The sequence below is a fragment of the Pseudorca crassidens genome, chromosome 6, assembly GCF_039906515.1.
Source record: "Pseudorca crassidens isolate mPseCra1 chromosome 6, mPseCra1.hap1, whole genome shotgun sequence".
Lineage (NCBI taxonomy): Eukaryota > Metazoa > Chordata > Mammalia > Artiodactyla > Delphinidae > Pseudorca > Pseudorca crassidens.
In genome coordinates this window covers 11,738,848-11,760,300 of record NC_090301.1, presented here as the reverse complement: position 1 = coordinate 11,760,300, position 21,453 = coordinate 11,738,848, and the positions used below count along the sequence as shown (strand labels likewise).

Below are 21,453 nucleotides of genomic sequence, written 5' to 3'. Positions count from 1 at the left end.
GGGGCATGGGGTGATGATGACTTAAATGAATCTTCTTACCTAAGTTTAATTAAGTCGGCCCTTAATTTTCTCCCAAGTGCATAATGATAGCTCTGTCACTTCCCCGTATGAGATGCCATTATGTGGATGGAGGGAAAGTGTCCGTTGCAGGCCCTCTCTGTGAGGCAGCTCTGCAGGCGCCCCCAGGGAGGGGAACAGGATGCTTTATGTGAACATGGCTCCATGTGGCTCCAGTCCCATTAGCACGCACACTGGAAGACAAGCCAGACCCCGACTGGGCAAAAGCAGTCTGTTTGGAAGTTGACGGCAGTGGGGAGTCAATTCTTGTGAATCGCTGCCTTAATATTCATTAATAGCTTTTCGACTCTTAATCCCTCACTGGACGTATATTTTCCCATAATTGCTACTTTTCCAAAGGGTTGCCAAAGCAGGCATTTCTGTTCTCTGAAAAATGCAGAAGAGAACATAATGTTTTATGTTCATCTGTGATGTGTTTTATGCTAATGTCGCATCTCTGGAATACAGCGACCGTGGTCCTTCCTGGCATAATGATTCATTCTGCTTTGAAATGAACTCTTCAGGCTGGCTGTGTGGATTTTTGTTTAATCTCCGTGGGTCATAGTTTTACAATTAAAGTGCATGGAAAAACAGATTACAGAGGAAATCATTTTGAAACGTAGGAAATCTCTACTTTCTAGTTTCATTTGTTGGCCTATTTATTTTTTCCTGTAAAATCCATCCAGAAGCCCACTGTATTACAGAGTAATTGACTTCAATTGTTTGAGTTGCTATTAACCAATGAATGACGTTTTCAGTAATGTAATTTGTATCATCTATTTGCCTTCCCCTGAATTAGCATACTTTTAAATAAAGCCAGCTAAGAATATCCGGGTTTCATGTAGGTTGGTAGGTCCAAACAAATCCATACGTGTAGCGTTTGCTTAATCTGTCCCAAACGGAGGAAGGGATTACAGTACTGTGGGAACAACCACATCGAAACAGAAGGAACAGCTAAACCAGGAGTCCAAGATGAGCACCACTGAATCTCTTAGCACAGCCTAGGATGCCTTCACCTCCTAGCAAATTTCTCTTGGTGACCTGATGACAAGCGGCGGGTTCTCTAGCTGTGCTTCACACAGACCTGGCACCTGCTAATTTTCTGGCGCTGGGCTTGGCTTTCTTTCAAGGTGTCCGGTGAGGGTGCTGAGGAAAACTGCAAGTCAGGTCTCACAGTTGTCAGCCAGAAGCTATACTCATTTGCAAAAAAGTGGCAAGTTCCCTGACGTCCTTGGCATTCAAGGAACGGTGCAGCTCTGAAATCCTCCAGGCAGCTGCCGGGTGACATGAGGGCCTGGCCGCCTCCTTGGTCCCCAGCGCCTGTGTGCTACCCGGACAACAAGAGAGAATTAGGGCTCAGACATCTGCAGACAACCCCCTACCCATCCAGTGACACGCCGAGGTCTGGGCCTGATTTACATTTTCCCTGAAAATCATCCCAGGAGGGAGAAACTACAATCTGCTGAGGAAAGGAGGCGCGGGAGACGTGAGGGGTGTGCATGCAACAATAAACCACTTTCGCTGAGGGCTGATGCAAACCCATCTTCCAAATTCTACCAAAGTTTAAAAAAAAAAAAAAAAACAAAAAAACATGGACAATAAGAAAAAAGAGTGGCCCTGCATCTCCACAGGCTATAGTCTGTGGTGGCCTTCGTGACCCCATGTCCTACTGCCGTCCGGTCTGCACAGGACTCTCAGAATTTCGGTCCAGTCCGGACGGAAGGGGGTTTAGGGACGGCGGGCGCGCAGGGGCTCACCATCAGGAAAGAGTACCCGATCCAGAGGCTCCTCCAGGCCCGCGGACACGGCGGGACAGACTGGTCCTGACTGTGCACGGCCACGGCTTGCGCGGGGGCCTCGCACACGGCGCAGCGGCTGATGTACGGGCGGATCTCCTCCTCCGAGAGCGGCGTCATAGGCAACGGCGCGGCGCTCGCCAGCCAATAGGACCTGTCGTTCCTCCGGGCGTACTGGCACACTTGGTGGATGTTGCAGTGGGCGAAGGGCAGCGTGCTGAACATGGGGAGGCAGGAGCCCGCCAGGCCTTGGGAGGGAAGGCAGCAGCATGGTGTGCGGGGTGCAGAAGCGGCCTCCCCGACACGGCCCATCTGCGCGCACACGGTCTGGCATCGGGAGGCTCTGGCCAAAGCCTGCTGCTATGGCGGCGAGAGCACGGTGTGCCCCTGACCACTTGGGCCGCCTCCGCGGTCTCAGGGGCCAGCCCGCATTCCCTCGGCCACTTGTCACTGTCTCGGGAGCCAAGCAGTAGGCCGGGTGCTGGAGGGAGAGGTGAGCACAGCTCTTCCCCGAGAGCTTCAAGAAGCTCCTAGCCCGGCCTGATGGGGGAACGTGAGGGGCAGACGGGCCCTGGGAACACAGCAGCACAAGCCCTGAGAAGTGGAGGCACTGGGGCTTACAAGAAGGATGGCTGGAAAAAGTGACTCTACGCTAGGACCTGAATTATGAAAAAGATCTGGCCGGGTCTGGAGATGGTGGTGACCATTCAAAGGAAAGGCCTATTTATACAGCAGTAAAGAGGGCCAGGGGTAGTAAGGGGGCATGGAGCTCAAAGAACTCAAAGAAATTCACTGGGGGGAAGGTGGGGAGAGCAGGTCTGGGTCTGTCTCAAGGGCATCCCAAGGTAAATCAGACCAGAGGATGCGGGCTCTGTCCACCTTGTTAAGGAGTTTGGATTTTATTCCCAAAGCTCTGCAGAGCGAGGCCATGGTGGCTCTGGTTAGACCAGGGCAGGGGAGGTGACCCGTGGTACACATGTAAGTAGCTGCCCCTCTAGGCCTGCACCCTTTCACCACCCTTATGGACTTGGGGGGGGGGGTGTCACAGCCCAATGAGAGCCGTGACGAGACTCACCTTAACACCAGCTGTCCCTGTGGGCACAGCCCTCCTGCACCCACCACTCCAGCCACCACTATCTCGGGGAGACCACGAGTGCCAGCACCCAGGGGGCGGGGGGACTCAACCCTCGGCTTAAAAATCAGTTCCTGCGGCTCACAAATCCACTATTGAAAACTGACAGATAGTGCCAAGGATAACTCCCTGAATAAAGTTCTGATGTTGCTTAAGGTACAAATTTGCAAACAGTAGATAAATAAGTCCTAGTGATCTAATGCACAGTGGAATGAACATAGACAACAATGTTGTATCCTAATCATCAATTTACTAAGGATTAAATCTTAATTATTCCCACCACAAAAAAGAAGTGATAGTTATGTGATACGAGGGAGGTGGCAACTATCGATACAGTGGAATCATCTTATGATATATCGGATCAACACTTTTGTACACCTTAAACTTACATCATGTTATATGTCAAATGTATTTCAATTTTAAAAATTGGCGTAGGTTGAGGAGTTGATGCTGGCTAATGCCACACCATATAACCACCAGGGTACCATTTTACATCTAAACTCAGGAACCAACCATATCCTGATCAAATCATTTACACTGAGAAATAAAAATTGCACTTTATATCAGAGTTACCCTTAAGAATTATTTTTTTTAACTAATAATAAGTAGTCAGATAATAATAACTATAGCCAGAATGAGCTGCTTTGGCACCTCTCAGGATCATAGGTTTAACAGAATTAGTTGAGAATTAGCATGGTAGTTGAAAAAGAAAAAAAATCCCATAGATGACTGATCGTTTAAGATGTTGATGAATCCGTAAAACTAACCCCAAAGTTTTGCTCTTAAGCAATGAATCTGGGTGACCGCGTGCCAGCTACGTACCAAGGTCTTGATTGTGAGCTCTCTCCTGTCCTTCCAGGTATAACAGACTATACCCGGTCCAGAGCCTGGGCATGCCCGCGGGGCAGGTGGGTTCTCCATCTGTCTGACTGTGGAGAACCAGGAGGAAGCCACTGGGGTATACAGGGCCGAACCCTTCGGGCCCAGGATCCCCCACGGGCCCAGGAGGGCCTGGAGGAATAAAGAAACACAAATAAATAAAGGCCATTTAGCGAGTTCAGTTTAACAAGCATTCTTAACACCACCCCGTCTGCTGCTGTGCTAAGTACTCAGGGAGCAGAGAGGAATGTCCCCCTCACACAACTGCAATGTACACCAGCAACTCATCCAGCAAGGACCTGTTCCAAGCAACTTCTAGCTGCTTGTCTTACATTAGCATAAAAACAGATGAAAATCCCTGGCCTCCTAGAGCTTACGTTTTACTCAAAGAAGAGAAATGACAGTAAGCATAATCGAAAGGTAAATTGTGAAATACTTAATAAGTGATAAGTGCTGAGAAGAAAAGAGCTGGAATGACACACCCCATGTAGGATCTCCCAGACCCCTCCGACTAGACTGGGAACCTGCTCTCTGAAAAGGCGAATCTCAAAGTTAGTCTTTCTGACACCTCCCAGACCTGTCCCATTGTTCTGCCATATCGTCAGTTCCATTCTAAGAAGGACAAGGGCTTGGAATCCATATGTTTGGCTTTGTAGCTCTTCTTTTATAAGGGAGGGAGGCGGAAGGAGGGCCGAATTCTAGAACTCTTGAAGTGGCTGGTGGGAAATGAACGGTTGTACAGAATGTGGGCAGGAGCCTCTCCTTTGGCATCTCTAAAGGGCTGACCCATGGAAGAAGGCCCGTGGCTACTTCTAATTGCCAAAAGCAAAAGGTGAGGTTAGACTCTGAAATCAAACGGTGTTTTAAAAATGTGTTGTTTCTGGAAGACTGGCAGCTCTTCTCATCTATACACCAGAAGTTACAAAGTGGTAGCTCGCGGACTGCATCGTGCTCATGTGTTTTGTTTGACTTACCAAGATCTGATGAGTTAAGATTTCCGGCTAGAAAAGCAGAGTGTAGGGAACGTTGAGCCCGCATTTCTACGTGGCAACAATTTCTACAGAGCCGAAGCTGAGCTGCTGCTTTTGGACTGCAGCTTCCATTTTCTTGCAGTGCCCCGTCCTCAGTCCCTCTCCCACCCCTTCACCTGCTTCTCATTAGTAACCCGGTACTGCCAGACAGATACTCTCCAAAGATGAGAGGGTATCTGGGAGCCTTTGGGCCCTAACATATTGCCTAGTGTGTTATCGTTCAAATTTATATTCTGTAGAGTCTTATCTCTTCTCATCCAAGGCCCACTCTCAAATATTTCTCTTAAGGAACAGCCTTGTATTCTATATAAGTTGATTGATGGCTGTATGCTAAGATGAATGAACTCAGAAAACCAGAGGCCAAGTGATTCAGTCAGTTGTAGATGTGAGACCACCCCCACTGTCCCCAAGATCTTCAGCACAGCCTCTCAGTGGCAGTCACACAGCCAATGCCAGGCTTACCTGGGGAAATGGCAGAGCCTTTTAGGTTAATGTACAGTGTTTTGGGAAAATAATGGCTTGACCTGTTTTTATGATGGTCGAGTATCAGTTAAAATGTGGAGGACACATCCTGTTCTGTTCTTGTTGCTTTGTCTCCCTAAAGCCTGGTGAGTGGATGTCTAAGGCAAATGCTTAAGAGGCCAGGGGATCTTGTAAACAGTCTTAGATCCACTGTGCCAGGGAAAAGAAGAGAAACCGAAACTCCTTACCTGGTACTCCTGGGCAGCCCGCTTCTCCCATGTCACCTTTGTGTCCCGGAGGCCCAGGGGACCCTGGAAGGCCATCCTCGCCTCTCCTGCCATCCAGCCCGGGCTCTCCTTTGCACCCTGCAGGGAAGTTCACAATGGTGATGATGACAGCAATGTGACACCCACTAGGCTAGGATTTACTGCGTGGATTCCTCGTGTCAGCCCTGGGCCTCCCATTTGGACCAAGCAGCACTGGCTCATTCCATCCCTGCAGCTACCTGAAGTTGGGGTTATACTGTCTCCACTTGGCAGTGGGGGTAATTGAGGCTCTAAGAGATCAAGTAACTTGATCAATTAAGGCCAATGAATCATTAATGGGCAGAGTCAGGATCTGAAGCCAGAGCAGCGAGGTGTTGAGTGAGACATTTTCACATTTTCTTCATAGTCTTGTATATTTGACCTGGTTGGGTTTTTTTTTGTTGTTGTTGTTGTTTTTAACATTGAACACATCTGGCTTTTGTAATTAAATATTTTCCTTAAGAATAATTTTTTGGAAGCCTGAATGGAGGAATGAATAAAACTTAATAGCATTTAGTTGAGAGTCAGGTTAAATTTAAAGCAAGGGCAGCAATTTTTTTTTTTTTTTTTTTTTTGCGGTACGCGGGCCTCTCACCATTGTGGCCTCTCCCGCTGCGGAGCACAGGCTCCAGACGTGCAGGCTCAGTGGCCATGGCTCACAGGCCCAGCTGCTCCGCGGCATGTGGGATCTTCCCGGACCGGGGCACAAACCCGTGTCCCCTGCATCGGCAGGCGGACTCCAAACCACTGCACCACCAGGGAAGCCCAGGGCAGCAACTTTTAACAACAGTTCTTTGTTGAGGGTTACAAGGTGCTACCCCTTTATGTGAATTATCCAGTTCAGTCTTCACAGCAGCCACGTGACGAGGTGCTCCCACATGCCAGGCTACCAGTGGGGAGACGCAGGCTAAGAAAGGCCATGGTGCTGACCACGTGTAGTGAGGAAACAGGCCTGGCAGGCCGAGGGCAGAGGCTGCACCATCCATCTCCAGACCCTGCTTGGTGACCAGGGCTCAGGCGTGTTCCCTGGAGCCTTGGCGGCCAGCCGTCACACTGAGACTCGAGCGGTTCTTTAAGTGTTTGGCTCCTTTTGGCCCACGACATAAGTTCATTAGCCACGATCTCCTTTGGTCTGGGTAGCAGATTTAGTCCCTGCCTGTGGGGGACTTTGCAGCCCTTCCCCTAATTACCTGAATCACGAGTCCCTCGAGGTTTCTGTTCTCTACCTCTATTCTCTCTCCCTCTCTCCCTTTCTCGATCAGTCTTCTCTGTCCAATCCCTCTCTCTGCCACAAATTAGCCTAAAACCAACCATTAAGTCCAAGAGGGCTCACTTCAGTAGCTGCCCCTCTTTTCCATGCCGGGACGTGTTCTTCAAGGCAGCGGGGGCCACCTGAGGATGTGGCATAGGGCCTGCCGTACTCAGGGGACCAGACATCTCACTTGACTCCGCTCTCACACAGGCACCCTTAAAGCCATCTGAAGTACATGCCCCCCAAACGTCACTGCCTTTACATTTTGTCCTAAAATCGCCTGCCAGAGTGGCCCCCACAAACCTCCTCTTTTCATCCCACATCCAGCAGCCACCACCACCCCTACACCCGACGCTGGTCGCACTACGTTCAGCGTGGGCGTCGGGGGCAGTCCTGGCTTTCGGGGTGCTGTGATGTCACTCTGTCTCCTCTTGGATCATAAATTCTCTTGGAACGTCCTGCAGTGCCTGGACTACGTTCTTACATGGTCACCATTCAGTAAGTGAGAAAGGAAACCTCTCCTCCCCATGGAGGGGAGGGACGCCCTCCCCTGTCTAACTGGGCAGAAGCCTCTTCCTGGATGGCACTGCGGTACGCGAGTTGGTGCATCTCTTTCCACCAGCTTCGAAGAGAATATCCGTTATCTCGGAAGGAACCTAAGCCCGCATGGTGAGCTCAGAGCACTCTTTTCTCTCCCACCCAACGAGGTGATTCCAACACGTGGCTACTGTGCGATCCTGGAAAGGGCTGCCCAGGGCTAATGAGACGGTGAAGCAATGGGCGTATCACAGACAAGGCAGCAGACATTCCTTCCCAAGTATGGACATGCGACGAGCTCACCGCCCCGTCTGGAAAAGAGTTCCCTGCCAGATGTTACAATAGAGGCTTTGCTCCCTTTAGGGGAAGACAAAGGGAAATTGTCAGCAGATGACGTTTCTGAGAGTCAGGAAGGAAGGCTTTTGTTAACTCGAGTTGTGTACCCAGAGCTTTCTACTTGGAACTTGTTTTACAGAACAGACCTACGTCTAAAAGCCCAGCAATGTTGGATGGAGTCCCTCCTCTGAGAGAGTCACGTGTTGACTAGAAGATAAACGCTCCCAACAGGATGTTGGGAAGTCCATTAGGCAGTGACCGTTCAAACCAGAATGGAAACCACTTTTGCGTTCATCACAGGAAGTCTCAGCCTTTGAGGGCCACCCAGGAAGGAAAAGTTGTAGATCAAAGAGATGTGTGGGGCTTCCCTGGTGGTGCAGTGGTTCAGAGTCCGCCTGCCGATGCAGGGGACGCGGGTTCATGCCCCGGTCCGGGAAGATCCCACATGCCGCAGAGCGGCTGGGTCCGTGAGCCATGGCCGCTGAGCCTGCACATCCTGAGCCTGTGCTCCACAGCGGGAGAGGCCACAGCAGTGAGAGGCCCGCGTACCGCAAAAAAAAAAAAAGAGATGTGTGAGTAGAGAAGCATTAGACCTTCTGTGATCGAGAGCTCTTAACAGACTCAAGTTTTACTTAGAGTGGCCATTACCCACTCATACTGGGTAGCAAAGAATCAGAACTTCGTTTTTCTCTATGTAGGTTTCAGCGGCAGCCCTTGGATACAAAATCAGCTTAGCAATGAAAGAGGTTTTGAGGGAAAACAGGAAGAAAACCACAATGTCATTTTAAGCGAAGGTGGTACTTTGCAGGGGCAGCTGATCCTTCACAACAAACCTTGGGGTGGTCTTTACAGCCCCACACACCCTGCTGAAAGAATCGCCTTCAGAAAAGGACAGATGACGCAAGTCCATCACGGCTGGGCCACTTTAGACCCTTAGAATATACCTGTCACTTTTCAGTAACTGGATAGCACGGCCAATGCATCTAGGGTGGCCAGTGGGAGCAGACAGGGAGAGGGGACCAAGGAATACATTGCTGGCAACGAGGGTTCTTTACAACAGGAGCTGGGTTGGGGGCTGTATCAGAGAAGAGGGGGCCCCACAGAAAGCAGTGGGTTGGGAGCGGGTACACAGCAGGGCCAAAAGGAGCTCCAGGGAAGCTGGACCACAGAGCAGTGCAGCCCACACTGTTAGACGGCTGGGGAAAGTGGGTGATGCTTGCCGGGAAGGACTGTGCACTTTTTTTTTTAACATAACAATCACATTCTGTGGCACAACGGTGGCCTCGGGGTGTCCCCACTGTCAGCAGGCAGGGTCAGTGACGTCAGTAAGGAGAGGGCACGGGAAGCCAGAGACGGCCGTTCTGTGGCCACCTGCGGCTGGATAAGCCCATCCGACCCCAAGTCAGGAGGAATTCGAGATGACAGGTGATCACACCTGGACCACAGACACAGTCAGCCCTCTTTCAGAAGCTCACAATCTATGCAGAGAGAATCTTTTATGTGCCCAAGATAACTACTAAGTTAAAGTGTGCAGAATTTGCCCATTTGATTTTTTTCTTTGTCACTTTCTTCGGTTATTTTCCAAAGCCACCACAGTAGGTGAACCCAACTACCTATCTGGTCTCTAATGATATTGGGGTGAAGCAATGGGTCTCAGCCCTGGCTGCCTGCTACAGTCATCCAGGCAGCTTTCTCAAAACACTGATGCTCGGGCCCTGTCTCCCTCTGAGTTTTGCTGGTCTGGGATGAGCCCTGGACATCAATATTTTTTCAAGCCCCTCCAGGTGACTTTAACCTAGAGCTAGGACTGAGTCACTCAAGAAGGCATCACCCTTAGCTGACTCTTTTGAGGACAGCATTCATATAATATAGTTAGGGTTTCTCAAACTTGAATGTATATACAAATATTCCGGGGATCTTGTTAAAATGCAGATTCTAATTAGGTGGGTCTGGGGGGTGGCCTCAGTTGCCACTGGTCCTCAGACCACACTTTGAGCAGCAAAGATGTAGCCGGTTCTCAGTTTCTGGATTATTAGGCCAACCTGCCCCAACTGCGCTCCTGCCATCTCCCTGTTGGACAATTCTGGTTTCTCAAAGTCCAATCTCTCCTTACAAGCTCTGCTCAAATGCCAGCTCTTGCTGGGGTCTTAAGAGTCCCGCAATCCTCCAGGCTGGAATTACCTCTCCCCAACCCGTTTTCCTAATGCCTTTTGCTTGAAACTCCTTCAAAACATGAATTATAATTTCCCATTATTTAGAATTACTTATGATCTGCCAGCTATGTCTACCATGAGGCTGTGAGACCCACATCTCATTCACATCTGTATTGCCCACAACACCTAGTACTGCATTTTATAAAGAGTAGAGGGGTACTTCCCTGGTGGCGCAGTGGTTAAGAATCCGCCTGCCAGTGCAGGGGTACATGGTTCGAGCCCTGGCCTGGGAAGATCCCACATGCCGCAGAGCAACTAAGCCTGTGCGCCACAACTACTGAGCCTGCGCTCTAGAGCCTGCGAGCCACAAATACTGAGCCCACGTGCCACAACTACTGAAGCCCGCGCGCCTAGAGCCCGTGCTCCACAACAAGAGGAGCCACTGCAATGTGAAGCCCACGCACCACAATGAAGAGTAGCCCCCGCACTCTGCAACTAGAGAAAGCCCGCGTGCAGCAACGAAGACCCAACGCAGCCAAAAATAAATAAATATTAAAAAAAAAGAGTAGAGGGGGTCTGGAAGTATTCTCTGAAATGAATTTGCAGAAACCCATTACAGGCCACATCTTCTACTTGAAAGTTAATTTTTTAAAGGGGGGATGGGACCAGCCCTCAATATTGCAGATATATACACAACAAGGCAGCTTGGTTTTAAAATAAGGTTGAGTGATGAGTTTATTGACTGACTAAGGGTTTATTCATGCAAAGAGTGCCAAAAAAAAAAAAGTAACTACTCTCAACTCCCAGCGCCCGTGGGCCGTTAAAGGAAGTTGCTCCCATCCACACTCAATTAACTGACTGCACAAACACAGATGCAATGCAGCAAACACAAACAACAGAATCCCATACTAACATAAACAAGGCTCCAGAGCTGTTCGGGATGCCACCCAAGAACTACACAGACTCCAGCGGACCGGGACATCTCTTGGGTCCTTAGCTACTTGAGTTTGGGGAAACACAAGGAAAAACAGGTGGTGCAAAATTCAGTTTTACTTCCAATTTCTTTGGCCCTGAACCAAAAGGAGCCAGAGCCACAGCTGGGCAGTGGGAAAGCCAGGAAGAGGAACGGTTTCATGCCTCTTAGGCTAATTTGCACATTTGTTTCTAGAATTTGGTATCTAGAACCACAGGCACTGCCACTGGTCTAAAAAGATAAGTTATCTCTAGATGACCAGCCTAAACTCTCTAATCTCTTTGTAAATTACCCAATGAGATGGGGATATATGAAGAGAAAATAAACCATTGGGAGGGCACCTTTTAAAGGAATGGTTTGGTTTAAATACTTAAATAAGAATCCTGCCACCCTGACAATGACTGAGCAATGCTCAGATCCGTTAGATGAATGACGCGATCTTTGCCATAATTTATCGTGACCCTCCCCCTCTTCCCTTTTCCTCTTCCAAGTGATACACCTCCTTCTCCCTTCCTGTAGGCTGTTCTGCTCCACTGGGTCCCAATTCAATTGTTTTTAATTCAAGGTCAAATCAACACCTAATAATGACTACTCACAGAGCATCTACTCTGTGGTGCTAAGAGGTTTCAAAACCTCATGCCCGGGCTTCCCTGGTGGCGCGGTGGTTGAGAGTCCGCCTGCCGATGCAGGGGACACGGGTTCGTGCCCCAATCCGGGAAGATCCCCCATGCCGCGGAGCGGCTGGGCCCGTGAGCCGTGGCCGCTGAGCCTGCGCGTCCGGAGCCTGTGCTCCGCAACGGGAGAGGCCACAACAGTGAGAGGCCCGCGTACTGCCAAAAAAAAAAAAAAAAAAGAAATACCTTATGCCCAAAAGCTGCCCACAAGTAAAAGATTAAAGTAGGCGTTCCTCATCACAACAGAAGGGATGTGTCGATCCCGTTACTACATGATTAAACCTTTGGACAGATGCAGAGAAGATGTTTAAGGGGAAGGAGGTTTCCACTGCTTCATCCCCACTAGTTGTTGCGGCTCCATACCAAAAGCTACGTAGCAAACACCCAGATTTTCATTTCAGCAACCTGTGCTGCCAGTAACAAACAATCAGTGTGAGGTTCATACCTGGTCCTGGGGGGCCTCTCATTCCGGGGAGCCCCATGGTTCCTTCTGGTCCTCTTGGGCCTGGTACCCCAGGAAGCCCCGGGATTCGGGGGCAAGCATCCACGTCTGCAGGGGGCCCAGGTTCACCTGCAATTAGAACCACCACCTGTGTGAGGGATTCAAATGCTTATGAACCAGGTCCTTCTGCCGTCTCGAGCTGGATGGGCTTCTGACACTACGCTGAAACGTTATCGAGCATCTTCAAGCATCCAGTGTCAGCTCTGTGAAGATGGGGCTTTGTCTTGTTCACTGTGAAAACTTCTAGAATGCTTTCTGTTAATGACTGAATGCCTGAATGAGTGAGTGAATGGGAATCTCAGAGAAAGCAAAAGAAGTATGAAATAGTGAAGATGGGCCATGACAGCGATCACGTGGTGACCTTCACAGGATCCGCAATCTTTGGGCCGTTTCTTACCAGGAGCTGGCCACAGGTGGCATGGGGAGAGGTCCCGGTGTGTTCCTCATACTCAGCTTAACATCACCCTAATTCATCAGTCTACACTGCAGCCACCTGGGTTTCCAGAGTGTCTGGTACTCAAGGGGACAATTTCAGGACTGCTAGAGGCACTGAGGCAGTGACTTTCAACCTTGAGTGCACGTTGGAATTATCCAGGCGAGTTATAAAAATACAGATTTCTGGATCCCACTCCAGAAATACTGGTCTCATTGGTATAGGATGTGGCCCGGGCAGTGCCCTCAAGCTTGACTTTACAATAATCCCATCTGCAGAGCTTTTCAAAGATACCGCTGCCAGCAACCCATCTAGATAATTAAAAAGGAATCTCTGGGGGTGGAACCCAGGCATTACTAATTTTTTAAACTCCCCAGATGATTCCAATATTAGCTAGGGCTAAGAAGCACCACCGGAACGCTGCAGTTCTGACGTCAGCACGTCACAATCATCTGTCAGGCTTGTTAGAGCCCAGAGTTTCTGAGTCAGTAGGTCTGGAGGTGCGGGGCAACATTTTACATATCTGACACGTGCCCAGGTAAAGCTGATGGTGCTGACATGGGGAATCTCATTTAGAGAACCACTGCCCTAAAGGTTTAATATGTTTTTTCTTCTTGGGCACATTCACAGCTCTAAAAACTGTGTTTTGGTTTTTTTTTGCTAAATCTTCATTCAGTCACCCTGCAAACATTCACAAGGAAAAAGAAATAATGACACTAAGCCACAATGCTAACAGCTAACACTTACTGGATCACGCATCAGACCTCGTGCTAAGTGCTTTATGAGTGAATGTTCCCACCCAGCCTGTGTGTGTGTGCTGCTGTCATTAGAAGGTTACAGGGAAGAAAAGTCAGGCTCAGGTAAATAAGCAACATACCTAAGGTCACGAAGCTACTACGTGGCACAGTCTAGATAAAACTCCAAGACATCCTTGCTCCAAAACTGCCCTCTTCACCCGCACCCCATAATGCCTTCCCTGAGAACTCTGAACACCTACGTGGTGAATTCTAAGAAATGCAACATATTGTAAAACACATCATTGATTACTTATGGTTTTCTTAAAATTCATACAAATGTGCAAAATAATTTTAAGGACAGTGATAAAGCAGTGAGAAAATCCTAGAAAACCTGGCCACAATGACAATGTAGTCTACACGGTACTTACTCTGCCTGTGGAAAAATGAACTAGAACCCTATAAGCTGTTTGGAATTTAACCTCCTCGAAAATATGGTGTGAAACCACAAGTGACACCAAGTTAGAGACCTTTTTACAGTACATACAGTTTAATGTAAAACTTGGCTTTTTCGCTCTGAGGGACTTGAGAGAGATGCATGTAGGTATTTCCTACTTTCCCTGGATAATCTGGTGCATTATGGTGGGAATTCACCAGTGAGGGTAGAGGGGAGGAAGCAGGTTAGTGGAGGATGGGCGGGCATTTGGCTGGTACGTCACATTTAGGATGTTGATGTTATATTCCAGTGAGTTTATATATACAGTCAGAGAGACACTAAAAGGACTGAAGTGAAACTCATTAAATATACAATAGTAATTTAAAAATATAAACATTTAAAATAGCAGGATTTCTTAAACTTCTGATTTTGCATTTCTTTACTTTCTGACAAACCAGAAGCTGAAAGAAAGGGGCCGAGGTATCTCTTGTAAGGGCCCTAAAAATAATAAATGGTGTCTGTATTCAGGGCAACGTTCCTTAGGGTTAATAACAGACGCCTGCAAAGAAGAAATGCACACTTTCACGATTTTTCTTTTCTTCTTTTGAGAAACTCTTTTTATTCTCTTTAAAAATGCCAGACACAAAATCATATGTTGCTTTCGCATTGTGGAGGATTGAGTGAACACTTAGTTGAAAAGAATAATGGCATTTTCATTTTAACACACAAAGAAACTTGCTCCTTGACAGTGGACTTTGGGTGTGATGGGAAAGGCTCATCACAGCCCCTTACTGGGTAGTAAGGACCCAGCTTTTCATGTTGTTGATGCTACTTATTTTAGGGACGTTCTCTGTATTTATATTGTAGAATTTAGAAAGGAAACCTGCGTTGGTATGTACTGTAGACTTTCACAGAGAAAGCACTCATACTCTGTGCCTGAATTGAAATTCTATAAGCTGAGTCTCTACGCCGCCTTGACAACCTGTAATGAGGCTCAGCATTGGGGCACTCTAATATGGGGTTACCATATCTGTAACGAGGAAGCAAAGGCATTAAAACCTAATATAATTACAGCACCCCATCTAAACAAATGCAACGAGTTGCACTCACACATACAGTGAAAAAGGCAAGTACGGACATGACTGCAAATGAGATTTAGAGGAAATGATTCATCTTATAGCAATGCTTACCTCTGGAGCCTGGAGAGATCCAAAGCCACAATGAGGCCACACAACGATTTTCATACGGCAGAAAGAGATTATAAAAGTGTGAATTAGGACAAAAGTGAAATGACAAGTAGAAGGACGGCATCTTATTTACATAAAAAGTCCACATCAATGTTACTGACAAGAACATCTATGATTAATGGAGTTTTCATATCTACAAAGTCCTGAAGTGAAACTCCCTTGCACAATATAAAATTCGAGTTGAATTCTTACGGCAAATATGCCCCCATTTAATGTATGTAGAAATTCCATCCATTCGAAGGCTTCTGAAAATTCCATATTAATTTGCCAAGTTTTGTAGATTATGCACAGAAAGGAAATAAGAGATGAATCATAGTATAAGTTCTTTATCATGCTGTTCTGTGATCCATCATAAAGCAGGGCAGTGTACTCATTCTTTGGACTAGAGGGCTCATTTACGAGACTGCAAGATATTCTGAACTGACACCGTACTGTCATAGTATTGATTTAGGATCTTCAAAGGTATTACTTCTGCCAATCTCAAATACACGTCTGTTTGCCCTTCCAACCTTTTCGTTGCTTATTTTGACTCTCTGATGAAAACCTGTTGTCTACAGAGCTTACATCGAATAGCCTTTCATCTTCATAGCAACTAATGTACTTTACAGGAAAAGTTTAATAAAACATCTAGGAGAATCGATAGGAGGGAATTTGGGGGCAGGAATTGACTATACAGTCTTCACATACGATAATCAAATCAGTCTTTGCCTCCTGTGTGAGGGAACACAGATTTATGGATATTTACCTTAGAAATAGTACATGTAAAATCAACTCCTAACTTTCAAACTTACTTGCTTTGATAATAAATAAGTTTAACAAACCTGAGACTTTGTAGTGCAGCCTGAGATAAACATAATCTTTATCAGAAAAAGCTTAACTTATTAGAATTTACTGGTAATTTCAGGATAATTACCTTCTGAAAGATGACCCTCATCGTAAATATTTCAATAAAACACTGTATGGAGGTTGCTGGGTGGAGATGACTAGGCATTAGAAGCTTACCTGGAGGACCCAAGGGCCCCTGTCTGCCCGGAGGTCCAGGTAAACCCTTCTCTCCAGGTGGCCCAGGAGTTCCAGGTGGCCCCTGCAGCCCCGGGAATCCCATTGGTCCTAAAACAAACACATGAAAAGGAGGGCACTAGAAGGAAGCAATATAAAGATAATGACAGCTCAATGGGCTGAATTCAGAGGTTCACTCCAGCAAAATGCAGGGCAAAGCCAGCTTCTTCTGCGAGGTGGAGAAGAGCTGCCTCTGTCTGAAGGAAACATAACTATCCATCAACCGGACTAAGGAATATTGTTCCATGACTGAGACAAAACTAAATTAGAATGAAGAGCCCAGTCATCTTCAACTTTCTCTGGAGACAGTCAAAGGACCGCGACAGAAAGGAAAAATAAGGAAAGATGCTCCACTGTCTGGAGACCACCGACCCTGAGTTCCCACCCCCTCTTCCTCACTCTCTCAGTTTCAGCCACACCAGCCACTCAGTGCCTCGCACATACTGTTCCTTTCCCCCCGTCCAGCAAGTGCTCCTCATTCTGTAGCGTGCAGATCACGCCAGGGAAGCCCTCCCTGGAATCCCAACCCAAGTCCACTTGCTTTTTTTTTTTTTGCGGTACGCGGGCCTCCCACTGTTGTGGCCTCTCCCGCTGCGGAGCACAGGCTCCGGACGCGCAGGCTCAGCGGCCATGGCTCACGGGTCCAGCCGCTCCGCGGCATGTGGGATCTTCCCAGACCGGGGCTCGAACCCGTGTCCCCTGCCTCGGCAGGCGGACTCTCAACCACCGCGCCACCAGGGAAGCCCAACATTTGCTTCTCTGGTATCAAGCTTCCTTATTTATGACATAAGGGAGGTAACATGGATAAGCTTTATTGGTCTCTTCTCAACAAAATGTCCTATGAACCTCATAATTCTCTAAAATTCTCGTAACCAAAAACTAAGGTCCCCAAACATTAGCAGTTAGGTAAAAATTAGTTAAAATAAATATTTTAGCCTTAAATACTGGGGGAATTCAGTAATGGAGACTCTTTTGTGATTATAAAAACACAAAGTCAGCAGTCTAAAACTGAACTGTCCAATACAGAAGCCACTAACCACATGCGGCTACTGAACACTTGAAACTGGCAAGTCCAAGCTGTGTTGTGCCGTCAGTGTAAAATACACACCAGATTTCAGCAGCAGAAAGGAGTGTCTTATTTGGGACAAGAACCAGGTTTGTACAGCCAGACCTAATTATCCCTTTGAGAACGCATATCGATTTTATGTTAAAATAATATTTGAATATATTATGTTAAATAAAATAAAGTATGAAAATTTCTTTTGTTTCTTTTTACTTTGAAAATGTGGCTACTATATCTTTTAATTACATACGTAGCTTGCATTACATTTCTATTGTTTAGCTCTTGTCTAGAAGATTATCAAGTATGTTATTAGGGGCTAAAGATGAACTTGTGTTTCTTCTTCTTACTTGTCCAACTATTACCCAAATTTTAGGACTCTGGGAAAGTCAGGACATTTTGGAAATGTAGTCACTATTTCCACAGGAAATGAGAAATACCTCATAGTGGTGCACACCCCAGACCCTTAAGGGCTAAATAATGAAAGTCATCCAGTACTACTTAAAGAACCGCTTGCATTCATACCTTTCTGGCCGTCTTTTCCATCACATCCTGGGAAGCCTTTGCGTCCTGGAGGGCCTGGTGGGCCTGGGGGACCTGGAGGCCCCGGCAGACCACAGTCACCTGGTTCACCTTTCAGAAGTTCAACCCTCCCAGGGGGCCCTGGAGGCCCGGGTATTCCTGACCACAGAGAGTAGGCAAAAAGATTCTTTCAGTCAAATGTGCATGCTGGCTGCCTGCGAGCTTCTTAAGGAAAGGAATTTAATGGCTTACAAGCAAGGGATGCAAGGAATTAGAATAACTAAGTCAGTAGTATCAGAGGTGAAACAGTATGTCTAATACTGGAGCCCAAGTTGAGAAATGGTGTGAATAGTCTGTTAGTAACTGTTAAACAAAATGAGCTAAGCAAAGCCTCCCTTCCTTTCAGAGCCACTCCTTTTGGCAGTATCAGTTTATGATTTTGTCTTGCATTGCCATCCTGCTGCTTTCACACGATGGATGGATGGATGATGGATGGATGGATGGACAGATGGGTAAATGGATAGATGGGTAGATGAATGTATGGGTAGATGGATGGGTGGACAGAGAGAGAGATAATAGGCTTTTAAGAAAATCTGGCTGATGAAAAAGGAATATCCGCTCAATTAAATTTAAAATCCTATTTGAAAACCAGAGTCTACACATGGGAATTGAGCCCCAATTCAATTCCTACTTAGCTTCTAAACTTCTCAGCACATTTTTGAGCATTTTTGTTTTTCTCAGTGTAAGAGAGAACTATATATTTATCCTACCCTTACTAAAATGCTGAAGATTTTAAGGTTTCTGTCTCTCTGGAAGAGTTCTGTGAGCTAGCAGGAATGTGATCGCCTGCCAGTTGGCAAAAAATTGCACTGAGCCACACTCTTTTTCCAACCCCCTGACCATCTCTGGTCCAGTCTTACTTTGTTAAATATTGACTGGCTAGAGTCTGTCCCAGTGAAGTGACGCGAGGAACAACACGTAATGTTAGCAGCACATGAGGAGACTGTTCCTGTGTGTGAGTCAGGCCTGGGTCCTGTCACCCTGGGCCAGAAGCAGTGCTCTCTGTGCGGACGCTGAGACCCACGTGATGGCCTCCTGCTTGTCACTCCTGCACCCTCACGCTCAGCATCGAGCCGACAATGGGAAAGGCTTGCTCTGAGTCAGAGGTGGTCCGATGGAGTTGAAACAGAAGTGTGAGGGGCCTAAGCACCGGTCCTGGGAGCCCGCCACTGCCCACACTCCCCCCGTTTCCATCTGCCAAATCGATGGGGCTGCTAAGGGGTTTCTACTCGGCCACTCTCTGCTCCTCCATCCTTACAGAGCTGGCAGCATCTAAGGAAAGGGGCATCACCATCCTTTGCCATGATTCTTCTCATACCTCTTGGACCATTGGGGCCAGGAGGTCCCTGATCTCCAGGCAGACCCGGGTCCGGAATGTCACCCTTAAGAGCTCTTCCTGGGGCACCTGCAGGACCAGGCGGTCCAGGTCTCCCTGAGAAGGGACATGTTCAGTTGTTAGTCTCATTACATTTGGAAGGCTTGGGTTTAGTTACTGAGAGAAGGGAAAAGCATGCTGCTTCTTACCTGGGGGACCTGGGGGACCTTTGTCTCCAAAAAGTCCTGGAGGAGAAATTCCTGGGCTCCCGGGGTCTCCTGTCTCGCCTTTTGGCCCGGGCATTCCCACTGGACCAGGTGGGCCCATTTTATGGGAACCTTAACGAGGAAAACAGCATTAGCACTGCGTCTTCTCCTGGTGTGTCCCCGCTGTGGGGCCTGGAAAGGAACTGCTTCTAAATAGTCATGTGACAGGGATGCTGCCGGCCCTGCTGAGGCTCAACACTGGCTGTAACGGTGACCCAGATGGCCGCACACCCTTCCTGGGTCGCGTCTCCTGTCTTATGACCCGTCACACTTGTCCAGCATAGCTTTGATTTATTTTATGGTTATTTCCCAGATTTAAAAACACAACAGCTTACTGACAATACTGACCCTTCAACCTCTACAGTGGAAAGAGTGAAACGAATGAGATCCGACGATGAGTGACTGTCAATAAACTGGCTTGAAATTTAAGGTGGAAACCGGCAAATAAAGAGAAGGAATGTGCAGTTTCACGCTGACAAGGCAGAACTTCACTGGTTTCTTGGAGAGGCCACACGTTTTACCAGACTATTTGGAAGAGCTGCTAACTGAATCCTAAGTGAGGTAAATTACTTCTTGACCTTCCAAACCGTATCAAGCTTTTGTCCCTCCTCAACAACAGATTCAAACCACGCAGCACGGCAATCCGATCCTTTTCCAACAGCCCCCCAAATCTGCATGTCTGATTCCAGCTACCTTGTCTGATTGCGAGCTCTTTTCCTGAGAAACTAATGCAACCGATGTGCATTCTATCCAAATAATGGAACAAGCTAAGATCTTGATGATTAGCCTATTTGTGGTATCAAAAATAACAGCAATTTGTTCAGGTAATTTGTTTTAGCAGCAGGCTATTGAAGGATGCTAGAAGTACTAATTAGACCCACGTGGTTGTACTTGGTACGACTATACATAAAACAAAACAATACCCCCCAATCCCGACTATTTATTGGTTGTTCGTAACATTTTGGAAGCTAGCTCCACCTAAGCGATTATTCAGAGTATTTTTAATAGACAGTCACAAGCAGTATCAACAAAAGGCACTGTTAACCAACCATTCCTGCTTAAATTGGGTTTTCTCAAGTGTCTTTCTTATATGTCATCACCAGCACTAAAAACAGTTCCAACATTGTGAATCTGAGCTAAACCACTGTCCTAGTTTCGCATCCGAATTTTGTGAAGGGAGGAAATACCAGCGGACTCTCGTGGTCCCCTGCCTGCTGTTCAGCCTCTTGCAAAGGGTTTTCTCTTACCTGAAGCGCCTTTGCTGCCCTTCTGACCCTTTAAACCGTGCAAGCCGTTCAGGCCGGGCGACCCGGAGGGACCTGAAACACATCACAGGTCTATGACACAAAGTACACAAGGTACATCCTCTGGCTGTACTTTGCAGGCACAGTCCAGGGGAGGGTTAGCTGACGGGGACCCACAGATTCTCCAGGCAGGAACCAGGAGACCTCACCTTCCGAACATCACTATCAAAGCAGAATCCATGCCAGTGGTCATCACTAAATACGTTCATTTGATGGATGTTTTCTGTTAAGACGGCTTAACACATATCTACTTTTTATATATATATATTCTTTTCCATTCTGGTTTATCAGAGGATGTTGAGTAGAGTTCCCTGTGCTATACAGTAGGACCTTGTGGTTTATCCATTCTCTATATAATAGCTTACATCTGCTCACCCCAAACTCCAAACTCCCACGCCATCCCTCAGCCGGGCATATATCCTATCACATAACTTGCTTTGGTTTTAACACAGTGCTGTTGGTTTATGACCGTATCATGAACCTCTCGCTCTCTCTTTCTTTCTCTCTCTTTCTAATCAGATAGACTCTAGAATTACTGAATCTTGGTATAGGAAATGACCTCCAATTTTACAACAATAAAATGATCCTAGGGCTTCCCTGGTGGCGCAGTGGTTGAGAGTCCGCCTGCCGATGCAGGGGACACGGGATCGTGCCCCGGTCCGGGAGGATCCCACATGCCGCGGAGCGGCTGGGCCCGTGAGCCATGGCCACTGAGCCTGCGCGTCCGGAGCCTGTACTCCGCAACGGGAGAGGCCACAACAGGGAGAGGCCCGCGTACCACAAAAAAAAAAAAAAAAAAAAAAAGATCCTAGACAAGGAAAGGGATTGGCTGGGAGCAAACGCCCTCTTCCTTCCTCCTTCCTCCCAGGCCCAGGATCTTCCCACACTCCATGGTCTGCAGATCCTAGTTTCTTCAGAATCTATCTGG

At 47.5% G+C, this 21,453-nt stretch overlaps 1 protein-coding gene across 1 annotated transcript in view; it reads right to left on the bottom strand.

Annotated features, from left to right (window-relative positions):
- Positions 1–587: 587 nt before the first annotated feature.
- Positions 588–21,453, bottom strand: part of COL4A4 (collagen type IV alpha 4 chain) — a 135,821-nt gene continuing 114,955 nt past the window's right edge. The window contains exons 38-47 of the mRNA XM_067740375.1: positions 20,469–20,540; positions 19,165–19,293; positions 18,959–19,072; positions 17,584–17,739; positions 15,927–16,049; positions 12,033–12,152; positions 5,606–5,722; positions 3,808–3,996; positions 1,815–2,101; positions 588–1,384 (exon numbers count right to left, since the gene is read on the bottom strand). Coding sequence (XP_067596476.1) covers positions 1,121–1,384; positions 1,815–2,101; positions 3,808–3,996; positions 5,606–5,722; positions 12,033–12,152; positions 15,927–16,049; positions 17,584–17,739; positions 18,959–19,072; positions 19,165–19,293; positions 20,469–20,540 — 1,571 coding nt within the window. The 3' untranslated portion in view covers positions 588–1,120. The remainder of the gene's footprint in view (positions 1,385–1,814; positions 2,102–3,807; positions 3,997–5,605; positions 5,723–12,032; positions 12,153–15,926; positions 16,050–17,583; positions 17,740–18,958; positions 19,073–19,164; positions 19,294–20,468; positions 20,541–21,453) is intronic.